Here is a 16,689-nt window from a genome sequence, read left to right on the forward strand (position 1 = left end):
TGTCCTAGGAAGCGCTGGGGCCTCGGTTTCTCTAGCGGCGCCCCTTCTCCGGGCTGCCCATGGATGCTGCGGCGCTGCCCGGCCCGTCAGCCCGGGGCACAGGGCCCTCAAAGCCCTCAAGGCCGCGCCTGCCGCCATGGAGACGCCAACGCTCCCCTCCCCGGCGCGCGCCAACCCCTCCCCCCGCAGGCCTCGCGCCTGCCGGGCACAGCGCGCGGGCCGGAGTGGGCGGGGCCGGCGGGCGGCGCGGACGGTGCGCGGCGCGCGGCGCGAGGGGGCGGTGGAAGGGGGCGTGGTGGTGCCGCGTGCCCACCTCGCTCCCCCCCGCCCCACCGTGCTGTCTGCACGGCCGCGGCCGGGTGCTCTCGCGAGATCGGCGTTGGCGCCGTGACCTCCATGTGAGCGCGGCGGCGCTCCCCGGTAAACAGTGCCCGGGCCGGGCGATGGCTCCCGGCGCATCTCCATAGCCCTGCCCGCCGCCGCCCCTCCGGGACCCCCCGCGACCCGCGCTGCCTCGGCGGGATCGGGGAGCGCCGTGGGATCCGCTCGCCTCCCCTTTCCTCTCCGGCGCCCCGCTGAGCGGGACGGGCGGCCCGGATTGCGGGCGGGAGGGTCGCGCCCGCTCCGCGGCGTTTGAAATTCCTGCCCCGCCGGGCCGAACAAAGAGCGGGGGAGCGTCCGGACCCCTCCCCTGCACCTCCCACGCCGTGGGCGCTCACCCGCCGAGCGGACCCCGTTCCCACCCCCTGCCCGGGTCTCCCCCCCCCCTCTGCCTGCGGCCGGCCGAGCGGGCGGGAGGGCGCGCACCATGTGGATCCAGGTCCGCACCATCGACGGCACCCAGACCCAGACCATCGACGACCTGAGCCGCCTCACCAAGATCGAGTGCCTGCGGGAGAAGATCCAGGAGACCTTCCGCGTGAGCCCCGGCCGCCAGCGCCTCTTCTACCGGGGCAAGCAGGTGAGGCGGGAACTCCCGTATCCAGGCGGACCCACGGGGGTCTCCCCTAATCCCGGGCCCGGCTCTTTGTGCGGCTCGGGGGTCCCCGTCTCCACCCATGTGCCGTTCTATGAGCTCCCGCTTTTGTTTACTCCCGGGCCTGGGGGGAAGGGAGGGCAGCGGGGAGCCCGCCCTGTCAGAATGTTCCGGGACCCCCTTTTTCCCCTATGAGGTAAAAACCCCAGGGAGTAAAACCCTTCTCTGGGTCCTGGCGAGGCCCCTTTGTGTGTTTGTTTTCCCACCTGAGTGGCGGGAGGCTCCTCCCTCGGCCCCCGCCTTCATCCTGCCCAAGTGACAGGGTAGCCGGAGGGATGCGGGGGGAAGGAGGGAACTACGCCCGCTCTCCTCCGCCCTGCCGCAACCCGGCCGGGCAGGGCGGAGGGAAGCGGGCCCACCGCGAGAGGTTTCCAGGGAAAACGCCGCCCCGGGTCCGCACGTGGCGGGGCGGGGAGAGGCGGTGGCGCGGGGTTAATTCGCGCGGGCGAGAAGTTGTGATTCGGCGGTGTCCTCGACTTGTGAGCCCCGGCGTGTCCCGGGCGGGATCAGGGCGACTGCTGGCAGACCAGAGAGGCGCTTCATCTCCACCACGGGAAGCCGGTATGGCAGGGGTGACTGGCTGGAAGCGTTCCGTGAGGTGGTACTTCCCCTGCCCTGGGGTGATGGAGAGATTTTGTTCCGAATATGTCGCCCCAGGCTGTAACTTTGCTGAAGGGTGTGTAACCTTTGAAGCTGCGTTACGTAAACTACGAGGTGTGCTCAGTGCTCGAGTTGTGAAAGTGAAGCATAGCTATTACCTGACACGAAAGGCACCGGATGTGTGGCAAATTTCACGGAAAGCGACTCTGAAGATGCATCTTCTTACAGCAGATGAGTGTTGAAGTGTTCACCTAACCTCAGTAATGCAGGGCAGTGAGATTTCTGCCTCAAAAGAGATAACGTGTGTATCTTTACAAATACGTGGAAAAAACTTAAATAGAAACTTAGTTCTTGACCAGGATGCAAACATTAGTGGGTAGATGCTAAGCCTAGGTTTTGAGCCAATAGCAAATGACTAGATTTTTATGTTTTACATATTGGTGACAGAGAGCACTTGTGAGGGCTGGTCTGTAAGGAACGTTATGTACAATCACATGTTTTTCTGTAAGGGCCAGGTCAAGGAACATGAGTCTTGGAGTTGTGTAACCTTCTTAGCTTTGTTCTGTGCTAGCATACCTCTTTGGATATAGAGGTTTATGTAGGACAAACCCGAGGTTTTTACTCCAGATTCTTTATCTGAGAAGCAGGGAAGATGAGCCTGTAATGAGCTGTGCTTTTCTGTGTAGTCTGACAGGGGCCAGACCAATTAGCATGAACATTTTAGTTAACACATGTCTTGCTTGAGAAAACGGGATAGTGAAATACTATAGCTGAAGTTGACTACATGAGCAGCATTTGTGAGTTTGGTACTTAATATATCCAGTTTAGGACACACTTGGGATCGTGTTCAGTGAAGAGTTAAGGAATTCTGTTTTATGGTTTCACTCCCCATAAATGTTAATTTTCTTGTAATTATAATAATTAATTCTAAACTTTCCATCTTGATTATGGGTTGCTTTTCTGTTTCCATGGTGCTCATAAGAAAAAAGGTCAGAAGGGTTGCTTTTGCACAAGTAAAACTGGGCGTTGAGAACATGAAACAAAGTAACTTAAATTCTCTTAGGGCTGTGATAAAATAAAATAATATTTCTTTTAATATTAAGAATAAAAAAGGGCACTTCGGTTAAATGTGAGATGAACAGAAAGCAGTATACTGAGGTGAAAACGTAAGAAACCCCTGAAGATTGCTGTTGTATGTATTGTAGAAAATATTATCTAGGCGAAATCTTTTTCTTAGTTTATCTAGTTAGCGCTCAGTATGGTTAAATCTGTACATTCTGTTAGTTGAACCATGATCCTGCTACTGAGTACTGCGTACTGTAGTCTCTCTGGGAACTTCCAGAAATCCTTGGATCTTGCAAGTGGTGGGAAGCCTGGCTAAGTAATGTCCTCCTAAAAATGGGAGGTATGTGAGGTTATAAGGATGTAGAAACAAGTGAGTCACTGTTTATAGGCTGAATTTCAACAGCATCACATTCTTAGCTTGCAGCAGAGAACAATTTCAACTAAGATTTTGAGCTGGAGCCATTATTTTGCAGTTTTTTAGGAATGTCTGTATCCACTTTAATGTGCTGTACTGTAATTTGCTGTTGTCTCTTGACAATTGATCTTCAAAGACAAATGCAAGAACTTAAGTGAGCAGTACTTCACATGTCTGTTTTTAAGGGTTAAAATAACCTAGAACTACTGGAGGAAACCTAGTGTTGTCATTAATGCAGTACTTTGTATTACTGTTGTTTTGTAAACACCAGGAATAACACTGCTCTGTTGAATAGGTTGGTGTCTGTTCTTTTACTGCCAGAAGGACCTACCATTCACGTGTGTCACTGCAGATTGACCAAGATAGTATTACTCTATAACATGTACAGGACATCCTGTGCTCTCTGGGGTTCCACATTTCTGCAGAGCGGAATGACTGTCCACCAGCTGCAGCAGTCAAGCCATATTCTAGGCTGAGGTGGAGCTTTCAGAGGAAAGAGAATAATAATGTATGCATAGTTCTTGACTGTGGTGCAATAGCCTACTTTGCAGTTAGCTGGAGAAGTCTACTGAACATAGAAACCTGCAATGATGTCTCTTGCTTTCCCTCTTGAAGATGGTGGATCATTGCCTGGAAGGATTTTCCTAGAGGGCCACAAATACTTCCTTATGCTGGAATAAAATATGTTTTAACCTTGCTCCACCACAGACTATTTACATCTAATATTTTTCTGTGTTACATGTTGACTCTGAGTAAACTCATTCTTAGAGAAATTCAGAAAAGCAAGACAACAATCTGACTTCCAGCAGCATATTCTCTCTCCTAACTGGAAAGCCTATGAAGCCATTCTTGAGAATAGAAGTTCTCAATTTATTCATGGAAGAGAAGGAGATATCTTGGCATTTTGACCTACCAGAGCAGATTTTCTGTAGGACTAAGTTGCAGACATTGTGGGATTTCCAGCTTTCAGTTACAATGCTGGAAAAATAAAGCAGTAAAAATATATGGAAGTTTAAATTTGAAAACATACCAGAGAGCTTAAGGTTTTCTGTAAGACTGTGAGGGTATTAATACCTACTTCTGTTTTTAGTATAACTAAACATGCACACTGTTGTATTTTAGCAATATCTACTGTTTGTGGAAGATAAGAACGAATGTCTTTTGTTGGCTTCTCTCCTCATCCCATCCCACCCTGTTCACATTTGAATTTGGTGAAAATTTGTAAATGTCTACTGTTAAAAAAACCCATTATCTTAATGTCTTTTCCATAGTTCTTACCAAAGTAAGAAAAAAGACTTTGGAGCCCAAAGGTTTCTTTGCCAATGTATGTAGGAGGCAGTGACTGAAACAACTTTTGAAGTCATTAATCTTGTTGGTGAGGAAACCACTCCTAACCTGTTTCATGGGAGACTGAAGTCAGCAGGAGGAGGTGAAAATACTGAAGCTGTTTATTTACTTGAGGTGAAAGTTGCTGCAAATCAGGCCTGCTTCACTGTAAGAAATTCAGCTCTGCTTTTGTGCACAAACAAGTATGGTAGTATGCATCGTGTTACTTAGCTGTGCAAGTCAAATATTTAAAGTCTAGTTTGTCAGACCCATGGTGTAATGCCGAAGTATTTGGAGTTGTGTTTCTGTAAAATTTAACTGAAACAGTAGAGCGGTAAGAGGAGTGGAGGAGCTTTAGCTTTGCATGAGAACATGCTTGTGGTAAAGTAGCTTCAGTAAAACACACAGTTAAAAATCTGGCAATAGGGCATGCCTTTATTATACGAGACCTCTAGCTTCTGGGTGACCTGGGATGGCACATGAGTAGTGGATGGACTCTTATGTGAGTTTAGGCTTCCAAACTTCAGGTTTGTAAATGGTATGTTTAAGTCCTTCTTAATATTTACAACTTGGGTGAATTTCCTGAAGGCTAGAAAAGCAATACTTGTGAAGTGTTTCCCTCAAGAATGGGAGTGCTAGGCCTATTCATAGAACAATTGTTTCTTAGCACAGACTCTTCCCAGCTTTATTGTGCTTGGAAAATTGTAAACATTTTCAGCTGAAGCTGTCCAAACCCCATCTGCTTCAGGCAGAAATCTGGGGTGAGAAATCTTCCGCTGGAGCAGTTAAGTTTTTTATTTTAGAGAAGCAGTTTGAAGAAACAGTAGAAGGGAAGTAATTGTCATTCTTTGATGAAGCCGGTAACAAGTAGTTCTGTAGCATGAGGAGAATCACCTGGAGTCTTCAGGTCACATATGATCTGACTGCATGCCAAAATTCCCAACATAGTGAATTCATGTTATACTCAAAACTTACCTGATAGTAAGTTTGGTAGGCCTGTGAATGAGTTTTTATTATATGATTGCAGAAGTTTACTGAAACCATCTTCTTGTAAAATTGTTGCTGTAAAGCTACCAATGCAATTAACCATTCTTGGGTATGATTGTCTTTATTATTTAAAGCACCTAAACGAACTGAAGGCAAAGCAAAGAAGCGTAGGTGAAAGCAGACTACTTTATACAGTTTTGTATGTATTACTTAAGCGTTAGAAACCTGGAAGAGCATTACGTAACGTCTAAGAGCTTGCAGCCAACTTTAAGGCTGTATTTTATGGCACGTATATTTACTTCCAGAATCACAGAATATGCTGAGCTGGAGGGGACCCACAGCGTTCATCAAATCCAACTCTTAGTCCTGCACAGGACATCCCCAAGAGTCACACCGTCACTTGAGAGTCATACATTCAAATAATTTATTTTGGATAGTTTCGTCCATGTACTTTTTAAAATTAATCTGGAAACTCTTAGAAAATTAATATGTTTCTATATTATAAAGAACTCCACAAACCCTTAGATGCAGAACACACCTCATGCAGGGCCTATACTGACAACTAGATGAGGATTTTCCATGATGAAATGTGATCAAATGTTGATATCAATAATAAGATGGAAGTTACGAGAGGATTCTCTTATTTAAAAGCTGTTAATTAAATCTTTACTCCAAATTATTTAACTGTAAAATTATGTAAAAGTGTAGTTGGTTGTTGGGGGTTTTCTGGTGTGGTTTTTAGATTTTTGTTGTTGATTATGGAAGCTTGAGATAATATCCAGTTCTTCATTACAGGTGTCCTCACAAGCTGCAGATAGCCATTTGTTCTCGCTGGCACCACTGTTGCTGAACTTCAGTTGCCTTTGCTATAGAAGCCCATACCATCACACAGGAGGTACTTGACCCTTCTCATCTAATCAGCACAGGGGTAGATGACTCTTTCCATGCTGCTGAGGATCTCTGTGCAGCTTTATATTTTGACATGCTTGCTTTTATTTTTTTTTTAATGAAAGAATCAAGTAATCCCAAAGAGTATCCAGAAGACACCATGAACTTTTATTTACTTAATTAGAAGGCTCCTTAGTATAGCAAAAGAAAAGAAACCTTGCTGCTCTAACTTTATCTTCCAGCTAGAAGTTAATGAGCAAATGTTCCTTTAATGAGATTTAGAGTTGCATCCAAGAAGAAACTACCTTTATCTAAATTAACAATTTTTTTTCTCTGTATCTCAGTAATACAGGAATAAATAATCTTCAAAACATGAACTGCTTTTTAAAAAGTTTAACTTGGAAGAGGTGCAGGCTTGAATTCCCTGAAGTTATAAATTGATACTGAGCATAGCTGCTGCCACCATGATCTTCTGATAAAGTCAAGAAGACTTTACTTGCAGCTCTTGACTTTCATTTGTTTTTGTGTACTAATCTTGTACACTGGAATCTATTTTGGATTGTATTTATTTCAGACCAAAAGGTAAAATATGTTGGTACCACCTATACACTCACGAACAGTTTTGTAGAAAAGGTGTAAAACCCTCTTGTTTATTGGTGAATGTAGGCTTTTGTGCTGAATTTTAGGTACAGAACGTCAGGAAAAATATCCATATCTTCCCAGAGAAAGCTAGTCTTGTTGATTGAGTACAAAGATGACTAATGTACATTTATTGTGGTGTTTATACTGAGATTGATGTTTAATTGCAGACCATGTCAGCCACAGTATTCTGTAATTCCTTCCTATGTTGTGTGGCTTTTTATAGCATGCCAGACTTTCACACTGTGGTACGATCAAACTCTTTGGTTGTAACTGAAGTTGTAGAAAAGCCTTTTTTAGAATATGGAAGCTTCCATATTCTTCCTTACCTAGGAATTCTTTCTGCTGTATGCTTTCTGTTGAGACTGTGGGAGTCTCTGTGAGACTATGATTCTTACTTAAAATACGGTTTATTGACAGTAAATCATTTGATACTATAGTGTTATGACTGCCTTTTTCCTTGAGTCCAGGACAGGTTGTAAGCTGCTGTAAAACACACAGAAGCAGTCAAAAGGCACATATTCTGTGATAGAAAGACTAGTTTGTGTCACCTTGTTGTTGGGATTTTTGGTGGCATCATATCTTCAACTGTCCTTGTAGGCTGCTTTGAAATGTGAATCTTGTGGCAAGAAATTGACAGAACTGAGTCTAATTTGGACCGTATTCTCCAGACACTAATAACTTCTTTGGTTACTGTGTTATGAAATGTTGTGGTCTGTCTATATTCTCTTTTGGATCTAGAATATGGATCTAGACCTGTCAGAGAATTTGATTGTCCAGATGATTCACCTACTCATGTGTTTCCGTAAAGAGAGAGCAAAGGTGGAGCAATGATTTTATGGTTTTTTTTCTTTTTAATTTATGAGTAAATTCTCCTTCTTGAAATGAGGGAATGGTCTGTCGTTTGTGTCTGTTTATTTTTAGCAGCAAGCCATAAAATCCAAATGAGGACAAAAAGCACTAGTAAGCCTAACCTAGGGTTTCTTTTTTATTTCTGATGGTGACCCAGGGTTTCTTTGGTATTTGTTTTCAAGCAAGGTAAAAGTTATTTCCTATTTAGTTAGTTTTTGTATGACACTGATAGGTGTTGCTATCTGTTTTGTATTATTGTATTGCAGGATCTCTGCTAAAAATGCCAGAAGCAATAAGGAGGCGAGAGTTAGGTGAAAACTTTCAGGAGTATCAGAGAAAAAGCAGTATGAACAGAGTGTTTTTATGACTGCAGAGTATATATGTAAAAACCTCAGTTTAATGTGGAGAGAGTATAGTCAAGCCCACACTTCAGAACTGGTCTGCTGCAGACATATGAGAAGGAGCTTGTAAACCTTGTAGATGTGCAGTCTCTGCTTAAAGATATTTGCCTTCTTATCCTCTTAATATAATGGATTGTTTTAGGAGTTTCATGGTTCAGGGCTGGAAATATCTTGGTCATTCAACAGTTATACATGTGTAAGAAAAGTCACTAATGGCATCAAAACTGCCCCATGTGACAAAAGAATATGGGATGTTTTAGTAGAATGATCACTGGACAATCTATTTTTTGACAGCAGACTGTATGGAACCTGTAACAAGTACTTTTAAAACTACAGTTGCTTGAGTGGATCTCTTGGAGTTGCAAGCACTTGAAGACAGCCTAAATCTATAAACACACTAACTTTCTTAAGTGGTTGGCTACTAGATTCCCCCTTTATTTAGTTTTTGTCTCTGTTGCAGCTGAGACAACTACTTCCGTGTGAAACAGTGTCACAGTACAGTTACTATAAAAACCTCACCATGTGCGTACTACTCTGAATGTTGTTAATACGTGAATTTTAAGATACCAGAGTCCTTAAGCATTCTTTTCAGATACAAGATAATCCAGGTGCAGGTTACAGTTTTTCCATGTGAAATTAAAATACTAGTCAGGTTCTCTTTCAGCTTTGAAAATGTTAAGCAAATGGAGCATGCTCTGAGAATGGCTGAAGTCCATAAACTGAGGGCCCAGTGTTGGGTAATAAAGGTTATTGAAACTTTTTTGGCCTGAGCCGGTCCCATTGCCTAAAACTCACTGTTACATGCTGAAAACCTGATTTTGAGTTTTCAGTTACTAGATGCTGGTTAGAGATATATTTGAATGCTTCTGTGGAATTTAATTCTAACAGCCTTCTGCAGGCAGAAAAAGTTAGGTTTGTATATGAGTTTTAAGATGGGGAATACCAGAAGTTCTGGAAGTCCACTTTGCTTGCTTTCAGTAAGTACCCAGCTGGAAGTTACAGGTTCTTGATTTTTTCAGACTCATGCCCCCTGGATAACTCCTGACAACTCTTAACCAAGGTTTTTTACTGAGCTTGAAACTCTTTACCCTTATGCATTTCCTGTTAAATTTGCAGTGTGCATGTAATGCCTGTGCAGAATAAGATTTATGTCACTAAACTTTTCATTATACTTTGTTAATTAAAGAGCTCATCTGCATTCATTATAGTTTATTTCATCTGTATTACTAGATACAGGCACATTTCTTGGAAAAGAAAACTTCAGACGATACTTTAAGGCACACTTTCATAAGTGATTAAAAATCTGGATTGTCAAGTGGAATGGCTGGATTAAGGTCACCCCGCTCCTGGATCACACATTAAGATAAAAACAGTAGATAATGTGTTCTTACAAGAATTATTACAAGCTTTCTTGGAAGGTCTTGGTACATGCTGTAAAAGCCATAATGAGCTGTCCTTCTGCTGGGACTTACAGTTGATGGGATAGTAATTGGTAAATTACTTGCCAGGCAAATTTTTTTTTTCCCCAAGTAATGCAGTATCATACCACACTCTGCATGATTATTCATGTTCACGTAAGTGCAGCTTCTACATGCTTTTAGGGTAATTTGTGGCTTGGTGTTTCAAGACAGTTCTTCTAAGAGTAATAGTAGGTAGTTTTCAATTCTGGTATTGCATTGCTGCAGCTGCTCCTGAGTAGTAGTGTAAGCACAATGCTGTGTTACATTTAAGTATTTATAACAGGCTTCCCTAGGAGTATTTTCAAATTGATAGTGTCTCTAACATATGATGATGAAAATACATTTGAAAGATGTGATCTGTTTTTTAACTTACTTAGTTATACTTAATTTAGAGTAGTACAGAGGGTTAGATACAGTAGATACAGTTAGATACAGTAAAGCTAGTTGCTCTTTAGTGTCATTTCATTCAGAATATGTTAATGAAGTCTTAAAGGCTTTTGAAGCGTGCAAGTCTTTAAGAGGAATTGAAACAAAGTGAAATCTACTGCTAAGGAAACATGCATTTTTTTCCTACTGCAGTAGGATCAGAAGAGCTAGTAAAATTTCATAAATGAAATTGCCTGTTCAGTTATTCTTGCTTTAGTACAAGTTCCAATCGCCAGTTAAGAAATCATAGCTGAGTTGAAGGAGATTGAATATCTGGTTCTAGTGTGATTGCTTTTGTTTCTCGTTTGCATATATAAACGTGTCAGTGACAAATGACCTTAAATGCTTATTAAACATGTAATGTTTGTTTCTTTTCTTTTAGTGTCTTGTCCATGCAAACATATTTTTAGGGAATCTTCTTAGTATCTTTATGTAGCAAAATGGGATAAAATTGTCTATTGTAATTCAAGAAAAAACATCATCTAGTTCTGCTCTCCTGTGTGAAATGGATTTCTTTAAATGCTGTTTTCCAACTTTGTTACTCCACTGATTTCAGTTGTCAGTGATGCAGTAATGCTAGGCATAGGTATACTTGCAGATTCACACATCAGTTCTTGCAAATCAAAAAGCAACGTGATTGATTCTACTGGTTGAGTTTCTGTGTTGCTCTGCTTTGTTTCTAGAAGCAGATGCTGTTGTAGTGTACTGACTTGGTCTAAATTTATACAGTTGCTCATGCTCAGGAACAGACTTCTTGCTCATGCTGTAAACAGGACCTATCAGGTTGCCAGACATTACAACCTGCCTCATGTGAAGTGTGCTTATAGTAATCTTATTTGTTACTGTGCTCTGAGACTCAAGTGTGACCTCACTAGTCACAGAATAATCTGGTGTCATAAAATATTCCTGCAAATAGTATAAATGATAAAAACAGGGGACAAAACAAACCACAGTCACTTTGGCAGATCATGGAATCTTAGAATGGTTTGGATTGGAATGGATTGTAAAGATCATCTCGTTCCACATGCCCTGCCATGAGCAGGGACACTTTTCATAGACCAGATTGCTCAGAGCCCCATCCAACCTGGCCCTGAACAGTTCAGGAATGGGGCATCCACAGCTTCTGTGGGCAGCCTGTTCCAGTGCCTCACCACCCTCACAGAAAAAAATTTCTTCCCAGTATCTAATCTGAACCTGTTCTCTTTCGGGTTTGAAGCTGTTGCCTCTTGCTCTGTTACTGCATGCTCTTATAGAAGATTCCTCTCCATCTTTCTTGTAGGCTCCCTTTGGGAACTGGAAGGTCTCAATTAGGTTACCCTTAAGCCTTGTCTTCTCTAGGCTGAAAAATCTGAATTTACTCAGAGTAGAAGTGCTCCATCTCCGTCGCTCTGATCATGTTTTTGTCCTCCTCTGGACTTGCTCCAACAATTCCATGTCCTTCCTGTGCTGGGACCCCAGAGCTGGATGCAGCACTGCAGGTGGGGTCTCAGCACAGCAGAGCAGAGGGCCAGAATCCCCTCCCTGGCCCTGCTGCCCACACTGCTTTGGATGCAGCCCAGGACACGTTTGGCTCTCTGGGCTGTGAGTGCCCATGGCTGGGTCATGTCCAGCCTCTCACCCACCAGCACCCCCACGTCCTTCTGGGCAGGGCTGCTCTGATCTGTTCATCCCCAGCCTGTGCTGGCAATGGGGGTTGTCCTGATCCGGGTGCAGCACCTTGCAATAGATCTTATTAAACCTCATGATATTCCCATGGACTCACTTCTCCAGCCTGTTCAGGTCCCTCTGGATGGCATCCCATCCTTCAGGTGTGTCAACTGCACCACTCAGCTTGGTGTCATGTGTAAACTTGTTGAGAGTGCATTCAATCCCATTGTCTGCATCATTAATGAAGATTAATTAAATAACTCCTGTCTGAGTATGGACCCTGAGGGTCACCACTTGTCACTGATGTCCATTTGGACTCTGAACCATTGACCACTACGCTCTGGATACCACCATCCAACCACTTTCTTATCCATCTAACAGTCTAATTTTTTATAAATTCTGTAAATTACACAACTTTGCAGTCATCAGTTTATTTGGCTGACCATTTAGTTCATGTTCATCAAAGCTGACTTCGCCAACTGACAGAGTATTTAGGAATGGAAGGAATCTCTGGAGGTCATCTAGTCCAACCCATGCCCACTAAGGCAGGGCCACTTCAAACAGGTTAGTAGGAGTTTGCCCGGGTGGGTTTTGAGTGCCTACAGAGAGGAGACTTCTCTTACTGTTGTGCAGGAATAGGTAGTCTGTGCATGGTGGTGTGTGTATGCTATTAGGGAAGGCAGCTTCTTACTCAAGGTCTAGCCTTGTTATGTCTTTGTTTCTGCATATGTTTAATATAACTATTTCTGGACAGATTCCTTTTTTTTCCTCTTTTTTTAAATTTGGAGGCTTTTTACCTTTCATGCTAATAGAGAGAATTTACTTGTGAATCAATAACATAACTTGTTCTGCAGTCGTAACTGAAGAATAGATTGCAAAGACTAGCCACAGGATGTCTTTTTAATTGTGTGTTAACACTGTTTACCTAGTTATTTTAGATAATTCAGGCTGTTCAGATTTACATATTTACTGAATTAACTTTAAATGTTAAACTGCAGTGCCTCAAAATATTTTTCTGTCACTCTGCACAGGACCTGTCCTGAGAGAACAGGAACAAAGACAGGAAAGCAAATCTCTCATCTGTGTGTTTCTTACATATATTTGGTCTACTAGGAGCAAAGTTATCATTTTCTCTCCAGTGCATTAGCTTTCAGAAGATTTTGTCATACTCCACAGTATTCTAGGAACTATACTGTAATCTCTGCCACAGCCTGTACAGTCCAGTTGGAATAGAAAAATGGAGGATAAGTTACGTGTCTCCAGGAGCATCCAATTTATCAATTATTTCAGAATTGGTCTGTTTTGCAGATGTGCTGCTGAACTTTTTAACCACTTTGCGACCAAAAAAACATCACTTGGTAGGGGTTTAATATTAAAGGTGGCCAGGAGTAGTGATCAGAAGCATTAGCAACTCCAGCGATGTGGATATCCCCTCCAGTGTGTTTTTGCAGTGTCAGTATTTGTCTTTGTTTTGGGCTTATTTGTACTTTGAATATAAGAATCATCCTTTAAGCTTATTAACAGTGAAAATGCTTGTGGTGTGAAAAGCCCCCAAATCTGGATTGTAATAGGGCTGCAAGAACACTCGTATGCCCTTTGTGAAAGAGTTTTCAGAAGTATAGGAACGTGTGACATGGTGGTACAGAAAAGGTTACTTAAGCAGCTTTCTTCTCTGTATGAACCGCCAGCCCTAAAGGCCCAGGTATATGAGGTGGTGTTGGTAGTCACCTGGACAATCACAGTTACTGGAGATTTCTGCTTTAAGACTTGCATTTCTTTAATAGTTACAGCATGAAAATCTTCAGTATGGTTTTGTGTGCTTTGTGTTGAACTGGTTTGAAAACAGGCAGCTGAACAAGGATCTTTCCCATAGTTGTTGACCAGACAGCTGTGTCAGCTTCAGTTACTTTGAATCAAGCTGTGAATACTCCTGTTTACAGATCCCAGCTGTGGGTACAGTAGTTTTCAGCAGTAAAGAGAATTAATTTTTTTGCACAGATTTTAAGTTAATGGAAGAAGAACTGGTTCATTTCTTGACTGTCAGCTTCTGTTCATAACTGTCCCCTGCTCTTTAGAGTTGTTTTGAAAAAGCAGGGGGGATGGAGAAAGAAATATGGAATCCACTTTCACCTATCCTGAGATGGTTTGAGTGTTACAGAAAACTATTAGTGAGAAACTGGGGAAGTGCTCCTTTTATTTCTTTTCTGTTCCTTCTTGTCCCATTTTTCTTGTTGTGCTGATACTGGCCATGAGCTCACGAAAACAGTTCTGTTTGCAAAGATTCATGAAACATCAACTGGTGTTGAAAGTAGCACCTGTTCCTGAAAAAGAGGGTAGGTGACTTTTTTGCTGCTAGAATAGTTTGGAAAGGCATGAGAGTTTTTTAGTCATGCATGTTTTTCTCCCACTGCGATGTGAAGTAAAATGTAGCTAGTTCTAATTTTGCTATTTCAGACCAATGCATTATACTTTCAGGTGAATCAAATCTCTGCTTCAAAGATGCTCTCGGTCATTGAGGCTGTTTAACTGTGCAAAGCAGCAGTTCTGCTTCCTGTATTTCCTAGTGCACGACTTGTCATTTTTTGGTGTTTCTTAGCTTAATTGTAGGCAGGTGACACTAGTCTGTAGATATGTGTTTCTAGTTTTAAGCCTTCCGGTGATTTTCATTGAATGAAATTATGGCTGCAGTTAGTTAGCTTGATGAGTTTGATTTTTCATATACTCAAGACATAGGTTTTTATTTATCTGTAAGATATGGCTGCCTCTTCTGGTCTGTGCAATTATTATCTATAAAAAGAGGATTCGAAAACTACTTAGGTACCTTAAGGTAGAGTTTTACAAGTACACATTTCTTTTTGACAGCTAGAAGATGGACACACTTTATTTGACTACAATGTTGGACTAAATGACATAGTTCAGCTTTTGATACGTTCTGATTCTGAAGCTCCTACCACTGCGTCTGTGACTGATCAGGATGGAGAAGTCAATCCCTGTGCCGTTTCCAACTGCAAGAACAAAGTCAAAAAAACAAACAGTGGATCACCTAGTCAGCCATCTACATCATCTCGCTCATTTCTCATTGATCCTGGCATTGGATTGTACAAGGTATGTACAAGCTTTAAAAGCTGGAAACTTGCCTCACTCCTGTGGGTTTAATTTTATTGTTAAAAATGTATTGTTTTATTGTATCAAAGAGTGTATCCTCATTGATTTCTTTTATGATTTGATAAAATTCCCCGATTTGGCTTAAATGAAATTCACTTAATTTAAACTGACTCTTGGAGAGTCATGAGCACGTCCATGTACCAAGCTCAGTTTTCAGGAGAATTCTCAAACTCTGACACACTGTGTTCTTCAAAGCAGGTTCTTGAAAAAGTTTAGAGTAGCTGTGAAACAAGTACTTTCTTGTGGACAAAAGAAACTAATAAGGAAAATGTGTTAAAGTGTAGCTTTTATCTTTATTTTTTCTTCAAGCTTGCCAAATGGTTGTTTTAGTACTAATGTTTCAGTGCTGCATTAGAACTAGACAAATTGTAGAAATACACAGTTTCTGTGAGCTATATGTTATGTAGTGATTCCTTTTTTTAATGTAGGCTTTTTAGGAATTGCATACCTAGTATTCATTTAGTTTTGTACCTTGTTGAATTTTTCAGTATTGTCATGCAGGATTACATCAGTGTACCAGAACTTCAATTTAAACAGAAAATGGGCAGTTTCCAGATTGCTAGCTTATTGAATATTTAGTAGGACGTGTGTATATGAATATCTCTATGTATATCTATCTGTAGGGAATGATAGCATTTCACCTCCTCTTTGGGTATTTCTCTTAGATAAGATATAGACGTAAAAGTAATTATTTTGCTGGAAAACATCCACAATTACAGAGAAGGAAAAGGAGATTGAGGTTGCAGTAAATGGACAGACTTAGTACAGTGTTGCCTTAAAGTCCTTGAAGAATTGACAGGTATGGCTGAGAAAACCGTGAGCTGGGCCTCTGGCTCATCTTGCCTCAAGCAAGACCTAAGGATGGAGCGATGTCTGGTGTGAAGCAGAGGCCACATGGCCGTGTTGTTTCAGTGGGGCACAGAGGAGCACCTGCACCAGCCCTTAGCCTCACTCCCCCTTCACCATGTTTAACAAGCCTTGCTAAAAGTCTGTTTTCTTTGTGGAGATAAGGAGTGCACAAAGGCTGTCAGGCTGATGTCAGTGAGCCAACCTCAGCAGATGGACTGGAGTGTTTATTTTACCTTTTGTATCAACTGTATCAGCTGTAAATTCTAACCAAAAGTTACTAAGATCTGCATTACGTCCTATTTGCATATTAACTTTCGCACACCTAGGAATGCAGATGAAAAGAGAGCATGTCTGTGTAAGACCACAGTCACCATAACCCCACCTGTAACATGAAATTCTTTTGGGTAGGACCAAAAATTACAATATAGAAGGGGTATTTTTGGAATAAAAGACAGAGGTGGAAAATGCCTCTGCTTGCTTGGGATAGGTTGATGGACTGTGTCTCTCCTCCTCCCCTGAAGGGGTGCATTTAGGTGGGCTTTGTACCTCCAAGTTACATAGGAGCAGACACAGGAATATTTATTCACACTCACATATGAGTATTTATTAATGTTTGAAATATTTATTATTATAGATGAGTATGTATTAGTATATATGGATATTTATTAGTATATATGAGTATTTATTTTTATATATGAATATATGTGTTTATAGTGCTAACAGAGCTCTGTTACTATACTTTCTGTCATGACACATATTAACGCTCCGTAGTTAGTGCATTGCTCACTGGCAGTCCTGAACCCGCCTCCTGTTGCTTCAGTAAAACTGCACTATTGGTGAATCTGGATTGTGGATGTTACTGAACACAGCCAGACTTAGTGCTGAATTAATCAGAAATCAAGCCCAGTGCCACCCAGCCCTCTGATCTCTGAA

The 16,689-nt window shown here is 42.0% G+C and overlaps 1 protein-coding gene across 4 annotated transcripts in view; it reads left to right on the forward strand.

Annotated features, from left to right (window-relative positions):
* Positions 1-340: 340 nt before the first annotated feature.
* The window catches only part of UHRF2 (ubiquitin like with PHD and ring finger domains 2), an 80,397-nt gene continuing 64,048 nt past the window's right edge, over positions 341-16,689 (forward strand). For 2 of the 4 annotated variants that reach the window (XM_069001280.1, XM_069001282.1), the window contains exons 1-2: positions 341-961; positions 14,605-14,847. In XM_069001280.1, the coding sequence (XP_068857381.1) occupies positions 809-961; positions 14,605-14,847 (396 nt within the window). In that variant the 5' untranslated portion in view covers positions 341-808. The remainder of the gene's footprint in view (positions 962-14,604; positions 14,848-16,689) is intronic. The other 2 variants (XM_069001281.1, XM_069001283.1) reach the window with 2 other exon arrangements.

The sequence above is a fragment of the Aphelocoma coerulescens genome (genome assembly GCF_041296385.1).
Source record: "Aphelocoma coerulescens isolate FSJ_1873_10779 chromosome Z unlocalized genomic scaffold, UR_Acoe_1.0 ChrZ, whole genome shotgun sequence".
In the NCBI taxonomy this organism is placed as follows: domain Eukaryota; kingdom Metazoa; phylum Chordata; class Aves; order Passeriformes; family Corvidae; genus Aphelocoma; species Aphelocoma coerulescens.